At 37.6% G+C, this 24,011-nt stretch overlaps 1 protein-coding gene across 3 annotated transcripts in view; it reads right to left on the bottom strand.

Annotated features, from left to right (window-relative positions):
* The window catches only part of LOC131073605 (syntaxin-22), a 77,626-nt gene that overhangs the window by 40,255 nt on the left and 13,360 nt on the right, over nucleotides 1-24,011 (bottom strand). For all 3 annotated transcript variants that reach the window (XM_058010068.2, XM_058010069.2, XM_058010067.2), the window contains exon 2: nucleotides 2,312-2,405. In XM_058010068.2, coding sequence (XP_057866051.2) covers nucleotides 2,312-2,405 — 94 coding nt within the window. The remainder of the gene's footprint in view (nucleotides 1-2,311; nucleotides 2,406-24,011) is intronic.

The following is a 24,011-nucleotide window of genomic DNA, read 5'->3' as shown; positions in this document are numbered from 1 at the left end:
ACCTCTTACCAAAAGAAGGGCTTCTGATATCATCCAAACCATGAAATATTTCAATAATCAGCTGCAGTATCTCCCTCATTATGTCATCATTGTAGGGAACTTCAAGAGCTGTAATCATTGCAATCTCACTGAGACAAATGGTGACTACAAGTCTCAAGTCTTTATCTGAATGTCTCATAATGTAAGGCTGGACTAATGCAATCAAAGGTACTTATGTTCCCCATTTTAAAAATTCAAAATTTGTTTGCTCTAACTTTGATAAATATATTTCCATTTTTTCCAACTTGCTAAGAACATGCTTTGACAGATGTCGAAACTCACGTTGAGCATACTTCCCACTTCTATTTCTTTCTCTGAGCCCTTAGGTTAGATAAGTCTGAATAACTTTTTGAAATGTTCGATTAAAGGACTCCTTTCCTTGTGGGCCATTTTCTGTCACTTAAATCACACACAGGCTGGCAAGTTCTTCTACCCTGATACCACTATAAGACCCCCTACCAATTTGAACCAATTTTTTAACACCTTTTCCAAAAGGGTACTTTGTCAAACAATTGGTATGCATGTGAGAATGATATTCGAGTTAATATTTACCAGTTTGTTTTCTGATTAGAGTTGCAGAAATAGAAAATACTAAAGAGCATCTATTTTATTCGCAACTATAAAACAAACTGGGCAAGTAAATAACCAATAAAAATTTCTTTTAATGACAGCAAATTAAGAAATATAGCAAAGATAATCCATATAATCTGACCTCATATATATAGCAGAAATAATGTCTCAGTACATGCACAGATTTGTCAAAATCACTCTTGATGAGCTGCTAGAAACAGTAAACATACTCAATAATGTAATCCTCACGTAACAAAGAAATGTCTCTGCTTTTACCAGCACAATTTTTATTGCAGGTTAAGACATGGTATTTGTTCTTCAATCTTCAATGCTAATGGAACTGTATGTTTGAATGCCAATAGTTCTATCATACAACCTCCCCAAATGCCTCATGCACCTCCCAACAAAGATAACAATATTCATACCAAAACACTCCAAATTCCAAGATGTCCAACAAATAGAAATCAACAATAAACCGCCATGGAACTTCCTACCATAAAAAACAGAAATTTGTCTTTAAAAGACTTCACAAATTTCTTTACTTCAACCTGTGAAACCAAATACCAAACCTGTAAATCTTTTTTAGAACAAATACGAACTCTGCCTAAATCTGCACCAACAAACAAAGGTTTTTGTCCTGGATCAACACATTCAGCACTCTATCGATTGTTGTATGGAAACACTCTAATGAAGGCATAGGGTTTTTGTCCTCAGCTTCAAGAAACCATTGGGGTTTTTGTCCCAAGAGTAAGAGTTTGGTCACAGGCATGAATCTTTGAATCTCCACAGAGAAACAACAAGCTCTAAATCTTCTATTTGTATCAAATGAGCCCCCAACCTTCTTTTATAACCATCCTTTTATAACCATCCCAAGAACTTTCTGGAAAGTATATAAAATCACTTTATAAATTAAATAAGCCTTGTATCCCTGAAAAGTGATTTATTTTATTATTTAAACATTCCTAACACCAAAAGTCACTTTATCAACATCCAACATTTAAAAATTTCAGTTCTCATTCCAAAGAGAGCTATTATACTAAGGTGCTCATTAAATTATTTTGATAAAATCAGCAACCTGGGTAAAAATAATTAAACTATAGTTTATTAGTACACCCAAGTTACGGAAACTATCAAAAAGCATCAGAATCAAAATTTGACTGCATTGGAGTGATACTAATAATGAATAATGAGAATTAAACCCAACCGGGTGACATATTATTAATAGACACTCTCCAAGAATCTTGGAGAACACACTAGAAGATGGAAATAACTTCATAAAGTGTCATATGAGTCATCAAGACCAAACTCACTGATAACATCAAATAACCCCTCTGATAAGTCTAACAGACACCAAGAAGGTCAAAGCCAACTACAATGCAAGAGAACCCAAAAATGGAGACATTACACAAAAGTAAAAAAGAGAGACTGGTTACTACATTCAGCACAGGTTAACTCTATGGGCTAGTAACTATGACCTTGGGACTCGCATTGGCATTTCATAAAATTAACCAGAGAAAAGTATAATGCATTAGCAATCTTAAGAAATTCCTTTCTTTGTAATCAACTGGACAAGAGAGACCAATTAATTATAAATTAAATTATTTTAAAGCTTTAAGTTTTTGACTTGTATATAAGATTATTCCATCTTCAATGCACAACATACAACGCTAAAAATTCTTAACTCATCACAAATGATACTTACAGGAACTTCCTGATTCTGATCCCTTTCACTGGCTGCTTTCAGCTTTGCAGATGTCTCCTTCACTAGCTGTCCAATATGTTGCCTAGTCGTACGCCTGCAGATAATAAAAGAATTATTCAAACAGTTTCACCCAAAGGTCTCAAACTCAGACTTGGTAAAAAGTCAGCAGTCCCAAAATTGACTTGGACTTGACAACTCAGCATAACTCAGCAACTAAAAAAAATACTTAAATCTCATTAATAAAACATTAATGTTATGCAAAGTACAGTAACAAAATGTATCAAATGAATGTGTAAGTGTTGAGGATGTATTTTCTGGTAGACTTAAATACAAAACTTAGCAAAATTTCCTACCAGTAAAAAAAATATAAATTTTTAAAATACTCATAACAAACATGTAAAAACTGAATTGTTAATGTCATAAATAATTTTCCCTTCATTTATTGATCAAAAAAGCAAGTTCATTTCACATCAAGGTGTCATATGATTATAAATTACATCTGTATTAATATTTTACAAATTTTTATTTCAGGAAAACACAATCTCAAAACAATTTTTATTTTTTACTTTTTAAAAACCAAAGCCAGGTCAAGGGGCAAAGTCCCCACTAACATGCCAAATTAAGGCCTTCAAGGCCACACACACCTTCATGTCAAATTTCATTTCTCATATGCAACTGAAAAACTCTCTAACAAAAACTATAATATATTTTGTATTATTTATAATTAAAAATATTTGTGTAATATAAAATTATATACATTTATAATATAATATATAATCAATATTTATATGTATAATCTATACATTATTTCTAGCTCTCATTTTGTTGCCACTGCAGCTGCCATTTCATTTCTTTCATTCTCTGTAATGTTGCCTCTCCATCCTCATTTTCTCCTGCCTATTCTGATTGAACCAGCATTGGAACTAGAGTATTCATGAGAAGAAATGAAAAAAACTTGTCTGGCCCTTGCCTATATGGCTAGTCCAATTGTTGTTGTCTGGGTCTACATATTCGGTCGTTGCTATTGAGGTCCTCAGTTGCGTGATCATCTAACATTAGGGAGTATTGCAAGTACTTTGAGAACAGACTAAGGCATGCCTTTAAATAACTAATTCTTGGCTTGGAGTTCTGCTATTAAACTGCTGTTACAAAGTTTGGAGGGTAACCATTAATCAAATGCTAATACATGAAATAGATATCACAACAAGATACCCGTTGTAGAATATCTCAAATGTTAGGTGAGTATAAGCTAGAACAAGTCTGCAATCTTTGTAATCAGCCCCTACTGGACTAAAATTAACAAAGGGTTATGGTTGTAAGACCAAGTTCTGGAAACACCAGTCAAGGCTGCCACCGAAACCTTCAGAATCCACATCCAACTATGCTTAAGACACCTCCCAGAAGTGCAGATCAAAACCACTTAAACCCAGCAACACCTAGCACCCTTCAAATCACCAAAAGGGCATAAACACAGGTCTGCAAATAAGAGTGGCTTGCTGTTACAGTCTGGTAGAGAAAAGCAAATTAGAGGACTACACCAACTCGACTCCAAACACCCAATGAGAATGGCTGGAACCCGCCTCCTACAACTTCAACTACCATACAACTCACCACGAAATTCATATGACCTGCAAATCTGCCTTCAAAAAGCCTTAAAGGGGTCACTCAGCCATGAAGAGCAATATGAAACAATTTCCAGATGTCTTCAAACCCTTCGACATCCTTCCTAAGCAAACAACGTAGTATGGGGATTCCTTCCAATTCGAATGGTCAGCAAACAAAACACAAATGCAATGTAATTTCTCCAAAAAATATCTACAAACAATCACCAAAACGACTCAAAACATCTGCAATCAAAATACCATGAAAATATTCATTTATTTTGAAACCCCAAATTGTGACCTATAAAAAACAAAGGTGATCCCTATGTGAAATCACTCTACCGGCTAGGGAGGATCTTTCCCCACCGAAACTAGTGGTTTTGATGAGGGTTTTTGTCTTCAATCAAACCTTAGAAAAACTTTTCGTTCACTCCAACAATATCCTATTATGTGTACATTTCTAAATAATACAAATGAGAAACCCAATCCTCCTTTTATAGAGTTAGAGGGAAAAAAAGCAATTAAAAATTCCAAGTAAATCACTTTCCTCAAATGGCCTTTTAATATAAAATTAACTTATGTCCAAGTCCCCTTTTTCCCTAGGCATCCACTTGAGAGGACATAACATCACTTTATTGAAATCAAAACACTAAAGTAAATAATATAACATTAACTTTATAACTTTAGTGTAATAATTTAAATAATCTCGACCACATTGCACAAAGCACCGCTCATGCACCAAAAACTAAAATTAATTATGTCAAGAAGTAACTGCAGTTAAAAAATGATGTCAGGTGCCAAAACGGGTATTTTCTAAAATAACGCAGTGTCCTCCAAGAACTGTGGAGAACAACCCAAAAGGTCAAAAAAGCTACAAAGAATGTTACTGCAAATCTAGATACCAACTAAACTCCAAACCACCAAAGGATGGCAGGAAAAATCCCAAACCAAACTCTCCAATAAATTTGGAGTTCTCATAGCTCACCTAGAAACTTACAAAAAACCTTGAAAACTGGCCAATACTCACAGAACAACATAACGTAAAAATGGGGACATTATAATCCTCCCTCCCCAGAATTGCTTGCCCTCAAGCAATTAATAGTCTCAAGCAACCATTCAATCTTGAAACACCAATGAAATCCCTAGATTCCAAACCAATCTAGGAATTTTCAATTTTGTAGCTCCTTCTTGGAGCATTATACTGTTGGGCACTAACAAATGAAACCTCCTTAAGTCCTTTAAAAAGAGCAACCAAACTTTGCAAGATCTAAGCCGACTCCTAAGAAAATTGCTCGCCACAAGCAAGAATTTGTGGCACCATTGGAGTAGATTTGAGAAAAATAATGTTAACTTCCTCATTGGTAGATTCTTGCACTCCAACATAATAATAGTAACTATAAAGTAATCCAATGTCCAAACCACAAGTGCTAGCTAGAAACAAGCAATAAAAGCTATTTAATGCCCAAACACCCATTCAACACTGAACCTAGTTAGCATATTAGTTAAAATTCTTCATTTGAAAACTGAAACCATAAATTAACTCTATCAAGAGGTTGAATGGTCTAAAATTGCATAGATCCCAGTTGTTCAAGTCTAAAATCATCGACAAATAGTCTGATTTTTCAAAATTCATCACCCAGAAAGAAGAACAATCGCTACAACACTGAAAAATCCTTGATCATTCCCTTGGCTAAAAATTTTTAAAAAACCCTCCCATTGTTAATGTTGGTAGCTACGAGAGACATCATTTGTACCTGTGATAGTTGTGCGTATCTGAATTTTTCAGTTCTTATGTGTTGCTGTGTCGAGCATTGGCAGAGGTTGGATAGTTGTGTTTGTTCAAGCACAAGTTGATGTGATATTATTGTATCAAGATCAGTTTTTATTGAGTCTGCTACAGACATTCCGTGTCTGTCTTTTGTTTCATATGTTCAGATATTTGTATGTATGATCTGTATATGATCATGTGGTTGTATTGTTGAATAGGCCTATTTTTGTTGCCGTTGTGTTTATATCTATGACATGAATGTGTAACCGTTTCCAGCTATCACACCATCGTGCCTTCTTCCTTCGGCATAGTCTCTGTTATTTATGTTTCGTATGTTTCTGAAGATGGATCGTTTAATATTCATTTCCACCACCATCAATTCCATTCGCGATGGGGAATCCAAGCATCGTCGGTTTCTAGTGTTCGCGTGGTTCTTATGTTTGCAGAAATATAAAACGGCATTTGGTAACTGCCGTCAACCTTTTTGGAGGTAGCATCAGGTTCTATTTTGGCAACATTAGAGGTTATTCGCAGGTGGTCTGAAGCGATTTTGAAGAGGTTATTTGATTCACGGGAGAACAGAGACAGTTCATTAGAATTGCTCAGCGATATAACAATGAGAGTTTTATTATCGCGTGATTAGCTTTTATATATATGTTATGTGATTCAAAAGGAAAAATATGTGCAGTAGATGTCTAATCACATAAGGACATACTACTGGTAATTGTTATTTGATTTGGAGACTGTTGAAGAAGTCATTCTTCCATAGAAGCTTGTGAAGCTTTGTATTGAATCTCTTGATTTTTTAATAAAGGATCAATTTTGAGTATGGCTGGGAGTTTCCCCTCAGGCAGGAGGGTTTTCCTAGGATAAATATTTTGTGTTGATTGGTCCTTGTGTTTTTTTTAAAGGTTTTGATTATTGCTCTTATAGTATTCTGGTTCAAAATTTAACACCCATGAGTCACCAACTCAAAAGAATTCTAATTTTTACTTAAAATCTCCTTCCAATCCACTTGCAAGAACACAAATGGACTCATAAAATGACTAAAGGAGAGGTGACAGCAACATTCTTTTCACTTTTTTGATCCATAACCTCACATGGTATGCCTCTCCTACCATCTTTAATTCCCAACAACCCATGTTGATAATCCTAGGCATAAATACTGTTGACGATTGTAGTGGCGGGAGTCTCCTTGGCCGATTACATCCAAATATGCAATTAGCCATTGGCTTTGCATATTTGTTTAAGCCAACCCTAAATAGCGCTTTATTATATATTTATTTTATTAAGTGGCTGACTTTGCAAAAGTCCGCCACCCTTGTGTAAAGTCGCCTTGTTTCAAAGGAGACCGACCCTTGGTGAAAGGGTGTCTTCGATTGGATATAAATAAGAATCGGATCTCTTCTCATAAGCATCGAATGATATCAAGCACAGATCGCATAACTTCAACAACAGTTCACATACCTAGAGCAGATTGTGGACTCTCAAGAGCAGATCGAGTTATCTATCTTGCTTCAAGGAGTGAAGCGATTCATATTGGTCCGTGTATTTGACCATTGTAAAAGCATCTTGTTGTTCTTATTTGATAGTTATAATAGAGATACTTGTTGCTGGGTTTTTCTCCCTCATGTTGGAGGGTTTTCCCAGGGTACATGCTGTGCAAATTTGATTAAATTGTCTTACATCTGCTTACCCTAAAATCTGATCATAAAATAACAAATACTCACTCACTCCCAAAGTGGCTCCAGTATGCTAAGGCTGTGCTATTCTAATTAGCATATGAATATCATCTAAATTGAATTTTAAAATACTCTTAAGTCTCAACATAAAGGCTCTCCACCCCATCATCCACTGAATCTCCATTGTACTCCTCTCCTTATGGTGAATCCACATGGTTAACCCCTATGTCAAAATAGTCCAATCCATAATGAACCACCATAGGAAGCAAACCATCATGAGAGAAATTTCTTTTCCCCACACTTTTAGCATGCATCTCAAAAAGAGGGCTAGGCTATGCTATCAATGAATCAAAGTTTCCTTCTGGGTTTTCTGTAAACTCCATTGTGGTATGACATGCAATCAGTTCAGGAGAGTTTGCAAAACTTACTATTTTTAGTAAGTTGTGGTCGGTTGTCATGATTACTGGGTTTTTCTAGGTTTCTCAAGCTGAGCTATAGGGTTCGAAGAACAATCTTTTTGGAGTTGTTTTTAGGACTTACTATTTTTAGTAAGTGTCATTATAGGCAATTCTATTTTTAGCAGTTCCGTAGTGAGTTCTGACCTTGCAACTAAAAATATTACATTTTCTTAAGTCAGTGGTGTGAGAAAAAGAGGCATATTTCATGTGTTTATTATGTTTTAAGTTGCAAGTTGCAAGTTATTCACCAAGGAAAAAGTTCGAACTTTTTGCCTAGGAGGGGATGCCAAACACATGAGGGAGTGGGAAATGAAATGCAAATGAAAAAAGTTGTAATTTGAACGCCATTTGGAGGTGAATTTGGGGTCTCAGAATCTATAAATATGAGAGCTTGGTCTCTCATTTGGTATCTTGAACATTTTCTAACGAAGTGCTGCCGAATTTGTGCCAGACTATTGCTTCAAAGTTAAGTGCTTCCTAGCTTGTGCCAGTTTTGTGCTTGTGAGATAGTACCTAACTGTGGGAGAGCCTATTTCTCATCCTGAGGAATAGAATGAGCTTCATTGTGATGAATTTTGCTGTGGTGTTTTCAGTTTTCTGAGTGAAGGTGTGTTTTGTGTGTTGCTGGTTGTGAAGTGGCTGAAGCAGTGTTTTAAATATACCTCCCTGCCTGTTGATTATATCATTCTGGGTATTGGCTCTGAAGTTTCCTACCACCAAGGCGATGTGGTCTACCAATTTACACCCGCAAGTTTGCTGATTTGGATTTATTGTTGCAAATCGAACTTTTCAGCTGGGACGTCTTTTTCATTGCTGCCTTGGGATGCGTGCTTCTGTTATTTGGGCTTGAAGTTGCAGGTTTGAGGTTCTAAAATATTTGCTTAAGTCATTCAGTTCATTTGCTTTTGATTTGGTGTGATTCCGAGTTGATTTGAATTAGTTATGAGCATTTTGGTGTTTCCGGTAGTGGTTGGTCTGCGTGTTATGCATTTTCAGAATTAAGGACAGCAATAGTTGTTTATGCTTGAGTTGGGTTTGATATTAGTTTTCAGTTGTTATCAGCATTGTTCTTCTATTCTAATCTCTCCTCTCTTTTTTGTGAGGTTGAATAGTAGTACTATCAACCACTTTTGAATTGTAAGCATGCCCGCTGAAAAGTGGAAGAGGCTGGCTTGCCACCTATATTTGATATTTGTAACTCAGTCCTCCCACTGCATAAGCGGTCGAGTGATGTTTGTTTGTAATGATCCTCCTGCTGCATAAGCGGTTGAGTGATATTTGTTGTAATGTTCCTCCCGCTACACAAGCGAATGAGTTGAGCTTTGTTATGTGTGTTTAGTCCTCCCACTGAAATATTGCGGTAGAGTGATTCGTGCTTTGGAGTGTTTGTTCTCTTGGCTGGTTTACCGCCAAGTTTCTTTGTTTACCTGCTAGATAAGCGGAAGGGGCTGGCTTGCCACCCATTATTGTATTCAGTACTTCAGCAGTTTGCAACTAATGATCCCCTGCTACCGTATGCTCTCACCCTCCCAGTTTGGGCTCTCGGTGATCAAAAGGTGTAGGGTTCCTTCTTGCTGGTTTTGGATTTCTTATTCTAACCCTAACGAGTGTGGTTGTGTGTGTAATCTTGTTAAAAATAAAAATAAAATTAAGGGGAATACTACAGTGGTATCAGAGTTGGTGGTCCTGCCAACCTGTGAATTCAGAGTGATCAGAGTTCTCCATGAGTGACAGAGACATCCATTACTACAACAGAGAACAGAGACGACAGCAGTATCAGATTCCTGCAGTGCTAGTTGAAAAGACTTTTTCAAAGGTTCTGAGAAACAGAGATAAGTAAATTGATTCAGTTGATTCAGCAGATTCAGTGGGAGAAAGAATATTTGGTCAGAATGATGCAGCAGTGGCTATGGAGAAAATGGAGAAGAAATTTGATACTATGATGGACATGATGTCCCAGATGATAGCCACCTTTAGACAGAGTGCTGGAGGAGGGCATAGTCAAGATCAAAATCAGAATATGAGTGGAAATAATGTCAGCACTTCCAATAACTCCGATGGTAATGGGAATGGCAGCAACAATGGTAGCAACAGTAGTGGAATGCTTGTTGGATCAGTGACAAGGCCATTGCAACCAGTTTTCCTTCCAAGGGAAGAACCGCCTCCTGAAGTTGAAATCCCTGTGGCTGTTGAGATACGGGCTAGTTTTGTGAAGTATGCATCACTTCCCCAAGAGATCCGAAATGTCTTGTCTCTTGACCAATACATGAATCAGGAGAAGAGGGAAGGAAGATATGATAATCGATACTCCGCTCCAAGAGATTATCAACAAGCTCTTGGGAAGGTTACTTTGGCGCATTTTGATGGAAGTAGTAAGAGTTCAGCTCGAGCGTGGGTGCAGAAGTTGGACAATTATTTGTCCTTGAGGCCTGTGCCCGAAGAAGAAGCCATCAAGTTTGCCACCTTGCACTTGGATGGAGCTGCTCACGAATGGTGGTACCATGGGTTGGTCACCCTTGATCATAACTTGATAACCACCTATGCCGAATTCACCAACAAGTTGATTGATAGGTTTGACTCTAAGGACCTAGAGGTGAAGTTTAGAGAGCTTGCTCAACTCAAACAGCAAGGCTCCTTAAAAAATTACAAAACTGAGTTCCAAAACCTCTCAGTTATGGTCAGCAACATCTCAGAGAAGAGGCTAGTTGTTCTTTTCACAGAAGGTCTTGAAGAGCCTTCGAAAGGATGGGTTAAAGCTTTCAATCCGCCTACCTTGGTGGAGGCCATCAAAAACTCTAGGAGTATGGAGTTGGCTCCCCCAAGGAGTAAATTTCAGTCCAAGCCTTTACCTTTCTGGAAGGATAAGAATAAGTTTTCAAGTCAAACCAAGAAGTTCCCTTCTCAGATGGATGATGAGCTCCGTCAAGAGCTCTAGAGGAAGAATCTTTGCTACTCTTGCAGAGAACCTTGGGCCCCAGGACATAAATGTCATGGGAAGGGCAATTTACACCAAATGGAGTGCTATTCAGTTGATGGATCAAATTCTGAAATTTCAGAACAGCAAACTGAAATAGAGGACAGCGAGTATAAAGAGGCTCCTGAAGGGCATAAAAGTGAACTAGAAGATAGAGGAGTGGTTACTCAACTCTCGAGCATTCACAAAAATGAGTCTTTTAGAGTTCGGGGAGTGATAGGGGAACATCGTGTCATTGATCTCATTGACACAAGGGCGACTCACAATTTCATTGATGAGAGAATTGTTGTGAAAAGGGGGCTAGTGGCTAAAGAAGTAGAAGGCTTCAAAGTCATGGTAGCTGATGGCTCCATCATATCATGCAACCAAATGATTTACAACATGTCTCTGAAGTTGGGAAATCATGCAGTTACAGATGACTTCTTTGTGGTTAGCATTGGAGGGACTGATGATGCAGTCCTCGGGATTCAGTGGCTGAGATCTCTTGGTGAGATCACATTAAATCTGCAAACTGATGGGAAGAAGGTGATATTGAGAGGAATGTCAAATGGTGGTCTTAGAGTTGTTTCATTGAAGAGGATGGAGAGGCTGATCCGCCATAACCAAGTGGAGTGGGCAGCAGGGCGTTTGATATTGCCGTCAAATCCATTAGAAGACAAGGACAGCTACTCTACAGACATTCAAGCATTGATCATTGATAAGAGTAAGGTCTTGGGGAAACCACCTCTTGGAAGATCTCCTGAGTGTATGGCCATGCCATCTAATTCACTTGAAGAAAAGAGAAGTTATCCTGATGACATTCAAGCTTTGCTTACAAAAAGGAGTAAGGTGCTTGAGAATCCGCCTCCTAGTAGACCGCCTGAGCATGGTACTGAACACATCATTGAGTTGGAAGAAGGCACTGAGCCTATTATGACTACTCCTTATCGATACCCAAAGAAATAGAAGGACGAGATTGAGGAAGCCATTAAGGAGCTGTAGAACATGGGTTACATTAGGCCAAGCAAGAGCCCTTTTGCTTCGGCTGTTGTATTGGTGAAAAAGGAGGATGGGACCATGCGTATATGCATGGATTACCGAGCACTAAATCAGAAAACCATCAAGAATAGGTACCCTATTCCACGATTGATGAGCTCGTTGATGAGCTACATGGTGTCGTGTACTTCTCAAAGATAGATCTCAGATCAAGCTACCATCAAATCAGAATGAGGGCATCTGATATTGAGAAGATTGCTTTCAGATTCCACTTTGGGCATTTCGAATTTCTAGTCATGCCTTTTGACTTGACTAACGCTCCTGCCACATTCTAGTCTTGCATGAACAAGATCTTTCAGAAGCAGTTGAGGAAGTGTGTGCTCATATTCTTTGATGACATCCTCATCTTCAGCAAGTCTTGGAAGGAGCACTTGCAGCACTTGGATGAAGTGCTCAGCATATTGGAGTCTGAATCCCTATTTGTTAAGGAGTCCAAATGTGAATTTGGAATGAGAGAGTTGCTCTATCTTGGTCACATCATCAATGTTGAAGGCGTGAAGGTGGATCCTGAAAAGATTAGAGCTATCATTGATTGGCCACCACCTGAGAACATAACACACTTGAAGGGATTCTTGGGTATATGTGGTTTTTACAGAAGGTTTGTGAAGGGATATTCTCAGTTGGCTGCCCCCCTCACAGATCTCACTAGGAAAGGAGCTTTTGAGTGGTCAGAAAAGGCACAAACAGTGTTTGATCGGTTCAAGGAGATTATGAGTTCATGCCCTGTTTTGGCCTTACCAGATTTCACCAAGCCCTTCGAACTACAATGTGATGCATCAGGAGAAGGTGTTGGTGCGGTCCTAATGCAAGACAAGCATCCTATTGTTTTTGAAAGTAGAAAATTGAGAGGAGCTGAAAGATTATATTCCATATATGATAAAGAGATGTTTGCCATAATGCATGCTCTTGTGAAGTTTAGGCAGTATCTTGTGGGAGTAAGTTTGTTGTTAAGATTGATCACAACAATCTTAAGCACTTTATGCATTAGAAAGACTTGAATGAGAGACAACAGAAATGGGTGAGTAAGCTACAGGCTTACGACTTGGAGGAATAATATTGTGGTTGATGCTCTATCTAGAAGACCCCACTTGAGCTCTTTGTGTGAGCTTACTGCAGATTGGAGAGAGTCGTTGCTTGCTGATTATGCCAAAAATCAGTTAGCAACTAGCATTATTGAAGGGACTTTTCAAGATGAAAGGTACAAATTGGTTGAGGGGTTGATCTTATACAAGGGAAGGATCTTCATTGTGGCTGAATCTAAGCTTAAGAAGAAGATTTTGCAGACCTTCCATGACATTCCCCTGGCTGGTCACCAAGGTTATTTCAAGACTTACAGGCAGATCCGAGAAAGATTTTCTTGGAAGTGGTTGAAAAACGATGTCTTGAGATACATCAAGGAGTGTTGTACATGTTAAAAGAACAAAGACGAGAACACTCTACCAGCTGGTTTGTTACAACCTTTGCCCATTCCCAATCAGAAATGGGAAAGTATATCCATGGACTTCATCACTGGGTTGCCACGGGCTCAAGGGAAGAATTGTGTATATGTTGTGGTGGATAGATTGACTAAGTTTGCTCACTTTTTCACCATCACCAGCTCATTTACAGCAGCACAAGTTGCTGATGTGTTCTTTCGGGAGGTGTTCAGGTTACATGGATTGCCGAAGAACATTGTAAGTGATAGGGACAGCAAGTTCCTCAGCACTTTCTAGCAGAAAGTCTTTAGATTATGTGGTACAGTGCTCACTCCAAGCACAAGTTATCACCCCCAAACTAATGGGCAGACTGAGATAGTGAATAAGTGGTTGGAAGGCTATCTCAGAAACTATGTTTCAGAGCAGCAGAATGCATGGGTGAAATGGCTCCACCTAGGAGAGTATTGCTACAACTCTTCATATCACATGTCCATCAAAATGTCACCATTCATGGCATTATCTGGTTATGAAGCTCCTAGCTTCGCTAATTTGACATTTGGTGACAGCATAACCCCTCAGGTGAAAGATATGATGCAACAAAGTCAGGACATATTGATGTCTTTGAGGGATAATCTTCAACATGCACAAAACCAGCAGAAGTTGTATGCTGATCAGCAGCGGATTGAGCGCACCTTTGAGGTGGGCGACATGGTTTACTTGAGGCTCCAACCTTACAGACAATCTTCTCTCAAGAAGAGTGGAGCTGAGAAATTGAAGCCACGTTTCTACGAACCCTTCACAGTCATCCGAAGAGTTGGGGAAGTGGCGTATGAGTTGGAACTTCCAACGAGCAGCAGAATTCACAATGTCTTTCATGTGTCTCCCCTTAAGAAGGCTCTTGGGCATAATGTTGTAGCTTCAGCAAAGTTGCCTCCACTTGATGAGGAGGGAGAAGTGGTTTTGATTCCTGAAGCTATCATTGACTTCAGAGAGCGTTCTTTGAGAAAAAGAGTGATCAAGGAGTACTTGATCAAACGGAAGAACTTACCAGTTGAGGATGCCACTTGGGAGAATGAGGAAATCCTACAACATCCAGGCTTGCGATTGCTTGAGGGCAAGCAATCTTGGGGAGGGCGGACTGTAATGTCCCCTTCCAACCAATGATCACTCCTGGTGTTGAATAGCCTAATCAGGAGGCCCGTAGGCTATTTTTGGCAAAACTAGGGTTTCCATCTTCCAAGAGGATTTTGAGTGGGAAGCAGTTGGAGTTTGGCAGAATGAATCAAAGTTTCCTTTTGGGTTTTCTGTAAGCACCGTTGTGGTATGGCATGCAATCAGTTCAGGAGAGTTTGCAGAACTTAAGTTGTTATGATTACTGGGTTTTTCTAGGTTTCTCGAGCTGAGCTACAGGGTTCGAAGAACAATCTTTTTGGAGTTGTTTTCAAGACTTACTATTTTTAATAAGTGTCATTGCAGGCAATTCTATTTTTAGCAGTCCAGTTGTGAGTTCTCACCCAACTCTATTTGATGGTTTTCAACACTTCAATCCATCAGTTCAATTTGGCATAATCAGTATTTGATTTTCAATGATTTATTAAATATTATTACTTTATGCTAAAGTTAATATTTAATGTGTTTTGGACGACTTATGGAAAAAATACTTTGCACCTAAAAATATAATATTTTCCTAAGTCAGTGGCATGAGAAAAAGAGGCATATTTCATGTGTTTATTATGTTTTAAGTTGCAAGTTATTCACTAGGGGAAAAGTTCGAACTTTTTGCCTAGAGGGGACGCGAAACACATGAGGGAGTGGGAAATGAAATGCAAATGAAAAAAGTTGTAATTTGGATGCCATTTGGAGGTGAATTTGGGGTCTCAAAATCTATAAATATGAGAGTTTGGTCTCTCATTTGGTATCTTGAACATTTTATAATGAAGTGTTGTCGAATTTGTGCCAAACTATTGCTTCGAAGTTGAGTGCTTCCTAGCTTGTGCCAATTCCATGCTTGTGAGATAGTACCTGACTGTGGGAGAGCCTATTTCTCATCCTGAGGAATAGAATGAGCTTTCATTGTGATGAATTTTGCTGTGGTGTTTTCAGTTTTCTGAGTGAAGGTGTATTTTGTGTGTTGCTGGTTGTGAAGTGGCTGAAGCAATGTTTCGAATATACCTCCCTGCCTGTTGATTATATCATTCTGGGTATTGGCTCTGAAGTTTCCTACCACTAAGGCGATGTGGTCTACCAATTTACAGCCACAAGTTTGCTGATTTGGATTTATTGTTGCAAATCGAACTTTTCAGCTGGGACATCTTTTTCATTGCTGCCTTGGGATGTGTGCTGCTGTTATTTGGGCTTGAAGTTGCAGGTTTGAGGTTCTAAAATATTCGCTTAAGTCATTCAGTTCATTTGCTTTTGATTTGGTATGATTCCGAGTTGATTTGAATTAGTTATGAGCATTTTGGTGTTTCCGGTACTGGCTAGTCTGCGTGTTATGCATTTTCAGAATTAAGGACAGCAGTAATTGTTTATGCTTGAGTTGGGTTTGATATTAGTTTTCAGTTGTGATCAGCATTGTTCTTCTATTCTAATCTCTCCTCTCTTTTTTGTAAGGTTGAATAGTAGTACTATCAACCAATTCTGGATTGTAAGCATACCCGCTGAAAAGTGGAAGAGGCTGGCTTGCCGCCTATATTTGATATTTGTAACTCAGTCCTCCCGCTGCATAAGCGGTCGAGTGATGTCTGTTTGCAATGGTCCTCCCGCTGCATAAGCGGTTGAGTGATATTTGTTGTAATGATCCTCCCGCTGCACAAGCGATTGAGTTGAGCTTTGTTATGTGTGTTTAGTCCTCCCGTTGAAATATTGTGGTAGAGTGATTCGTGCTTTGGAGTGTTTGTTCTCTTGGCTGGTTTACTGCCAAGTTTTTTTGTTTACCCGCTAGATAAGTGGAAGGGGCTGGTTTGCCACCCATTATTGTATTCAGTACTTCAGCAGTTTGCAACTAACGATCCCCTACTACCGTATGTTCTCACCCTCCCAGTTTGGGCTCTCGGTGATCAAAAGGTGTAGGGTTCCTTCTTGCTGGTTTTGGATTTCTTATTCTAACCCTAACGGATGTGGTTGTGTGTGTGATCTTGTTAAAAATTAAAAAAAAATTAAGGGGAATACTACAGAGTTATAGAATTAAAAGGTTGCTAGAGTTATCATATTATGGTCGACTACTTGGAAAGTAGTCAGCTTCCATAAAAGAACTATAAATAAATTAAATCAGATTAAATATGTTTAAGGCCGACCCCTAAAAAGGAGTCGCTTCATTTTGGAGAGGGTAAGATAAATTAAATTAAAATTAAACTCCTCTAATATGGCCGACTCTCCACTCATAGAGACATATCCTTCCATGAAGTCGCCTCTCTCTATTAAGGGGTATCAAGGTAGCAAAGAATAAGTAATATATTTATTTTATTTTTGTCTTTCATAACCATCAAAAGAAGTCAGCCAGCATGAATAGAAATTTGTCCTCAAACATAAAGCGATCTGCCCTTGAACCAATTTGTGGCCTTTGGCCATTACGACTTTCATATAATTACAGCCTTTGACATCAATGACAACCTTCTTGAACCGGCGATGACATCTATTCTCCTTTGACGTCAATGACAATATTTCCAACACCATATCCACATACTCATCCCCATACCTGATTTTGATTCAGTTAATTTGTAAAGTACTAATATAAACAACGAAGTTACAACTAAATCCTCATGCATACATTTTTTAAAACAATGCAGATAAAAAGCAATAGCAAAGACCCAACTCACAAATTTACTGCAACAATAAACTAAACAAGGGTAAGATTGCCAAGGTATGACAAATACAAGCAACAACACAAATACAATATTTGTTGCAGCTAGAATCAATACCAATATCGTACTGCAAACTATTATTATAAATATAATAACTGCTAATATAAACTATTGTTATAGATGCTTATCACAATGATAGGGTACAATACCAGAACTTTGGCAGTGCTACTATAGCAGAAATACATAATGGTACTATAGCAGTACTGAAAACTAAAAATAACCTACAACCTTCTCTACAAGAATGCAATCCTTGGATAAAAGTGCGTCAAAGAACAAAGGGTTTTCATCCTCTACTCTTTGCCTAGAAACCAAGCGGGTTTCCGTCCTCCTAATCTCTGCACTCCAAGGGTTTTTTGTCCTCTGAATCTCCGGACTCCAAGGGTTTTTGTCTCCAAATCTCCACACTCCAAGCATTCTTGTCCTTAAGAGAAATTGATGAACATAAGAGCTCAAACTATCCAATAAAATGGGGGTTCTGATTTCATAATTGAATGATATCCTTTTGGGCCATTGCATCTCTTTTATATACACTTTTTTGCATCCTACTTTTGAATTCCTTTCTCTCCAAAAGTGCTCACTTAAAACATTTTAATAAAACATCACAGAAGAAGGCCTTATTATGTCCTATTTAGACTACAAAACTGATCTAGCCAATTACAATAATATTTTGACCTTTTGCAATGTTTTCAAATAGTATTATTTGGACCAACTTAAAACATTATTAAATTATTTCCCTATATTTATCCCTTAGCCTATAGAAAATTAAGAAATAGACTATGTGTCTCCCCATTATTTTAGTTCTGAAAAGGGGGCATAACAGTTTTTGCCTTTCACAAAATTACTTGCCCTCAAGCAATTGCATCTTCAGTTAGGAGATTCTTCAAGCACGCTAAATATTGTTTTACACTCATGTTCCTCAATTTCTTCTCTATGGTATCAATTATAGCTTCTAGAATCAAGACTAACTTTCCTTCATCATCCAGAGAAGGTAACTCTATTTAGAGAGTGATATGTTGTTTAAGTGCCTTTTAAGGCACGAAATATGAAAAACATTACGAATCATGTTTTTCCCTAGCAACTCAAGATCTATTCAACCTCCCCAATCCTTTGCTTGATCATGTAAGGCCCATTAACATGAGGCTTGAGCTTCTCAATTCCACTTCTCTTGAAAGAAGACTGTCTATATGGTTGTAGTCTTAAGAATACCAAATCTCCAATCTCAAAGGTTTGCTCAATGCAACACTAATTCACATATAATTTATGTTGATTGTGTGCTTCTTGAAAAATTTCCTTGAATAACTTCAGTTTTCTTGGTTGTGCTTCACCAAGTCTCTAGCTCCTAGCACTCTACAGTTTGTGATTATCAAACAACAAAAGTTAGAGCTTCATAACCATACAAAGCCATGAGTGGAGTCATGTCAATTGATATATGATGGTAAGTGTTGTAGCAATGCTCTCCCAAAAAGAACCATTTGATCCAAGTTAATTGTTGCCTACTATATAATTCCTCAAATACCTTTCAATCCATTTATTTATAATCTTTGTTTTCCCATCAATATAAAGATGATAGCTAGTATTGGGAATTAGTTTTGTCCCTGTCAAACAAAAAATATCCTACCAAAAAAGACTAAAGAACCTACTCTCCCGATCATTGTTTGTTGTGTTCTTGTCAAATGGAAAAGCTCCTATCAGAAAAGACTAAGGAACCTGCTGCCTCAATCACTCACTATATTATTAGGCAACCATGAAGCATAAACACTTGTTTGAGAAACAAGTCTATTATTTGTGGTGCTTTGAAATTTGAATAAATTGCAAACAAGTGTGTATATTTGGTGAGACTATCTACCACAACATAAATGTAAACCTTAACCTAAACCTTTGAAGGCCAATGATAAAATCCATAGAGATGCTCCCCCATTGCTAACTAGGGATAGATAGAGACTATAGAAGACATGTTGGAAATACATGTTCTGATTTATTTTGTTGGTAGGTAACACATTCTTTGATGTGTTTGAGGACGTCTCCTTTGATTTCTTTCCAAGAGAATCCCTCCCCAATTTGCTTGTAATTCTTGAAGTACCCTGAATAGCTAGCTAATAGCATGTCATGCAATGCTCTCAAGCCTTTATCCTTTACGTTAGATTTTGGGTCAAGATAGATCACATCCTCGTAGAAAATGAGATCATTTTCTATCTTAAATCTATGTAATGTCCCCTAATTGGGGTATACCTGATTTTGCCCAAAGTAACAATTCACAACATAATTTGTTTAACAAATAGTATTCTAAAATCAAATCATATAATAGCTATTGAATCTTTCAAAATACAAATAAGTATTTAAGTTGAATAGCATCACCCATTGGGATCTAATTTGTTGTTTCATTTCCAAGAATCAACCATAGTAGGGATTGGAGAGGAAAGCACGATCAAGTGCCCGGAACCATTCACCGCAACTAAGCCCAAGGGCATGATATAACACCCCTTGGCCCACAAGTGGCAAGAACCCTTGTCCATCCAACATGGGGTGGTCTACTTAGAGGGGGAACCCGTATCTACTCTCTCCACCATGTCTCCTCGCTAACCCATACATGATTGCTTCTTTCACTTCCCACAACCAACCATCGTAGGGATTGGAGAGGATAACACAAAAGGGTGCTTGGAACCATTTGCTGCAACTAAGTCCAAGGGCATGATATAACACCCCTTGGCGCACAAGCAGTGGGAACTCTTGTCCATCCAACATGGGGTGGTCTACTTAAAAGGGGAACCCATATCTACTCTCCCAATCGTATCACCTTCCTAACCCATACATGATTGTTTGTAGGAGAATAAATTGATTAAATAAAAAATTATAAGAGTCTAGATAGATTAGCAATTCTCATATTTAATTATCTTAATACTACATAAGAGATTATATGTTAAGAAAGATCATCATATTGCATACCATTTACTTGCTACATCACAAGTCTACTATTTGCAGGTTATTAGATCCAAGTTTGCTGTTGCAGGTTATGCATAACTGATCTAATCGAATTCCTTGATTTGATGAATCGAGGTATTGGTGAGTGATGATCAAGTAATTGTTGATTAGATGATTGATAAGTGACAATGTAATGAATGCTAGTTCGATATATTAATGGATGATGATTGAATGAATGTTGATTTGATAGAGTGATGCTTGATTGTTGAATTGTTTGTTTTCTTCATCCCAAGATGAAGTGATGATTGATGTGGATTTGATGATTGTTTGCTTGATCTCACTGATTGATTGATTTCTTGAGGGATTAATGATTGATGGATGAATGAAGGATTTGTCTTGATGGATTCATGAGTGATGATTGATAAGTGATCCTTTGATGCTTGGACTGAAGTCTTCTTTATACTTTATTGGTGACCGAGTCACCACCTCTCATAAGAATTGAGTCACCACTTTTCATTGTTGCATTCAAGAATAATAAATCATTCCCCAAGTTGATCTCCCTTGGATGTCCTCCTCAAATGAAACCTTCTCCCCTTTATATCTTCCAATGTGAGAGAGATTCACACCTCTTCATCATGTCTGCCTTTGCAATGGTCACAACCTTTCACAATTATCACCCTTTGAAGAGTCACAACCCTTCATCATTTCTAGCCTTTGAGAGAGTTACAACCTATCATAATTATCACATTTTGAAAGTGTCACAACCCTTCATCATTTCTGCCCTTTAAAAGAGACAACCTGTCATAATTATCACCTTTTGAAAGAGTCACAACCCTTCATCATTTCTGCCCTTTAAAAGAGACAACCTATCATAATTATCACCTTTTGAAAGAGTCACAACCCTTCATCATTTCTGCCTTTTGATAGAATCACTTCCTTATTTCCTTGCTATTCCTCCTCCTTCCATTTATCCTACCTTAATTCCTATGCTCCATTGTTTTTGTCCTTCCTCCATATCCTCTTTCAAATGAATTCTTCTTGCTTTTATATCTCATGTTTGAGGGAGTCACAACTCTTCACAGCATGCCTCTTGACCTTTCATTAAACTTAATTAACTTGTAATTATAATATTTTTTATTTTTATTCTTTTTATATTTAATTTTATTATTATTATTTATTATTAAATCCTATTTCAGAAAAGGGACATTACAATCTATCATCGTGTATCTTGCCATCAAGGAAGTTAGTATCAAATGTGTTCTTTGCATACTCTACTATTATAGTGGCTTTCCAATTAGCAAAGATATCTAGCATAGAACATAAGATTGGCATTCTAAATAACAATCAGCTACAAAATTATTTTTGCACTTAACATAATCTAAATCGAAGTCATAAGTTTGACATTACCTACACATTTATGTTGTTTGTCATTTAAATCTCTTTAGTTCAGGGAGAATGTCAACGTATTGTGGTCAATTTTCACCAAAAATTTGCCACAAACTAAGTATTGTTTGAATTTGGCCAAGGCATGCATAATGGCCAACATCTCTTTATCATAAATTGAAAATCATTTTTCAATTTCCCAAAGCTTCTGACTTCCAAATGCCATAGGGTGCCCCCTCCGTATTAAATTATTAATACAATCGTGATCCCTTCTCCTAAAGCATTACATTCTAACACAAATGGAAGTGAAAAATCTAGAATAGCTAATATAGGGCATGAACTCATTGCCTCTTTAATCTTATCAAAAATTTCTTGTGTTGATTTGGTCCAACACAAAGCTCCTTTCTTTCTAACATCTGTTAAGGTTGCTGCAAGCTGAGAGAAGCCCTTAACAAGTCTTTTGTAATAGCTACAAAGGGCAAACAATCCTCTTAACTGGGTCAAAGTGCTTGGAAGAGACCAATCTTTGATTAGTTGTAGCTTCTATTGGAGCCTTGGGAACTAACGATACATTGCAAATACAAAATTTCTATCTTACGAAACTCACATTTTGACTCTTTTGCAAAGAAAGATTGTTATTTTCATAGGCTGAGAATCTCATCCAAACATCTGAAGTGACTTTCCCAAAAATATCATCAAAGAAAACTAGCACAATTTATTTGAATTGTTCATTGAATACTTGATTCATACAAGACTAGAAGGTAGTTGGTACATTCGTCAAGTCAAAGGGCCTAACCAAAAACTCACGGTGTCCATAGTGACACTTGAAAGTTGTCTTTTGAACATCCTCATCTCTTACCCCTATTTAACAATACCCTAACCTAAGACGATCTTAGAAAAATACACTGCTCCATGAAGCTCATCAATCAACTCGACACTCCTGGGAATTGGGTATGACTTCTTGATAATCTTCTTATTGAAGGCTCTATAGTCAATGCACATTCTCATTGTGCCATCTTTCTTTTTACCAAAATCACAAAGACTAGAACTTCGTTAATGTGACCCAAATCCAAGAGCTCTTCGATGGCTTTCTCTATCTCCTCTTTGTGCCTCTTGGGATGGCCATAAGGAGTAATAATGACAACTTTGGAACCTATCTCAAGTTCCATTATGTGCTAAAATCCTCTATCAAAGACAATCCTAGAGGTATGTCATTAAACACCATGTTGTGTTTATCCAAAATAGATTGAATATCTACATGATAGGATTTCGTGGGTGAACTATAGTTGTCACCAAGCAATGTATTGCCTGTGCTACTTGTCATCTGCGAAAATATCTCTCCGTCCTTTTTGTTGAGACTACACTTAGGGTTTCATTTGCAATGCATCAACATACTAATTTCCCTTTTGATTTGAATTTCAATTCCATGGTTTGATAGTTCTACAAGAACTCTCCGAGGGAATGCAACAACTATGTTCCCAGAACCATGTCTATCTCTTCTAGATCCACAACACAAAAGTCAACAGGGATCTTGAGACTTCCCATGATGATGTTGAGTTGCTCAATTTTCTTTGTGCAAGGAATGGTGAAGACATCAACCACTATGACATTAAAGCCTTCAAAGTCTTCTATTTACAAACCACTTCTAGCTACAAAACCTTCATCTATGAAATTGTGGGTTGTTCCACTATCATTCAACATTATGATCTTCTACCCATGTAGAACTCCACAAACTCTAAAAGGATGATGTTTGGGAAAACCAAAAAGTGTGGCAAGGATGGTTTTAGAGGTGTCTTCATCTTCTTTCTTTTCTAAAACTGATTCTTTTTCCTCTACCAACTCTAGTTCAAGTTCCTCTGATCCTGATTCATTGGATACCACCTCTATGTAGTGCACTTGGCCTAAACTAAGACATCTATGACCAAGTTCCAATGCCTTATTGCAAGAGAAACGAAATTTCTTCCTTTTGAGCTCATTTTTGGCTTCTCCTTCTTTCTTAATTCTTGGTGGTTTATTCTTTGGATGAGTCATTCGAGATTCTCCTTAATGGAATGTTTTCTTTTGTTGACTCAAAGGGGCTTCCTTTGAGTAGAATTTATTTTTGGGAACTAAAGTCTCTAGTGTCAAGGATCTCTCAATGGCTTTATGCAATGACAATGAATCCAAAGCTTTCACTCGACCTTTGAGAGGTTTGGATAACACTCCATGAAAAGAATAGTAAGCCTCATTTAGGAGACATCAGAAATCATTATTGATAATCTCTAAAACTCTGCCACAGAACTGCCTACAATGTTGTACTATCTCAACTGAGCCAACACCTTGAAATGGATCTTAGGGCCTTTCTTGTCAAATCTGTCCATCAATCTCTTGTTGATCAGCATATGTGCCAATGAGACTATGCCCCTAGGTAACTCGTCCATAGTACCACCTCTTATGTGCTATACCTTCTAAGTGAAGGTAGAAAAGTTTATGGTCTCTTCTTCATACATAGGGTTTAGTGAAAAATATGTATCTTGTTTTTCAAACCCAAGCATGAGTGATACATTTATTTGAACCATCAAAAACAAAAATTCAATCTATGTTGCAGATCTCTATGAGATTA

Source organism: Cryptomeria japonica, chromosome 11 (assembly GCF_030272615.1).
Source record: "Cryptomeria japonica chromosome 11, Sugi_1.0, whole genome shotgun sequence".
Classification (NCBI taxonomy): Eukaryota; Viridiplantae; Streptophyta; class Pinopsida; order Cupressales; family Cupressaceae; genus Cryptomeria; species Cryptomeria japonica.
This window is presented reverse-complemented; position numbering and strand designations above follow the sequence as displayed.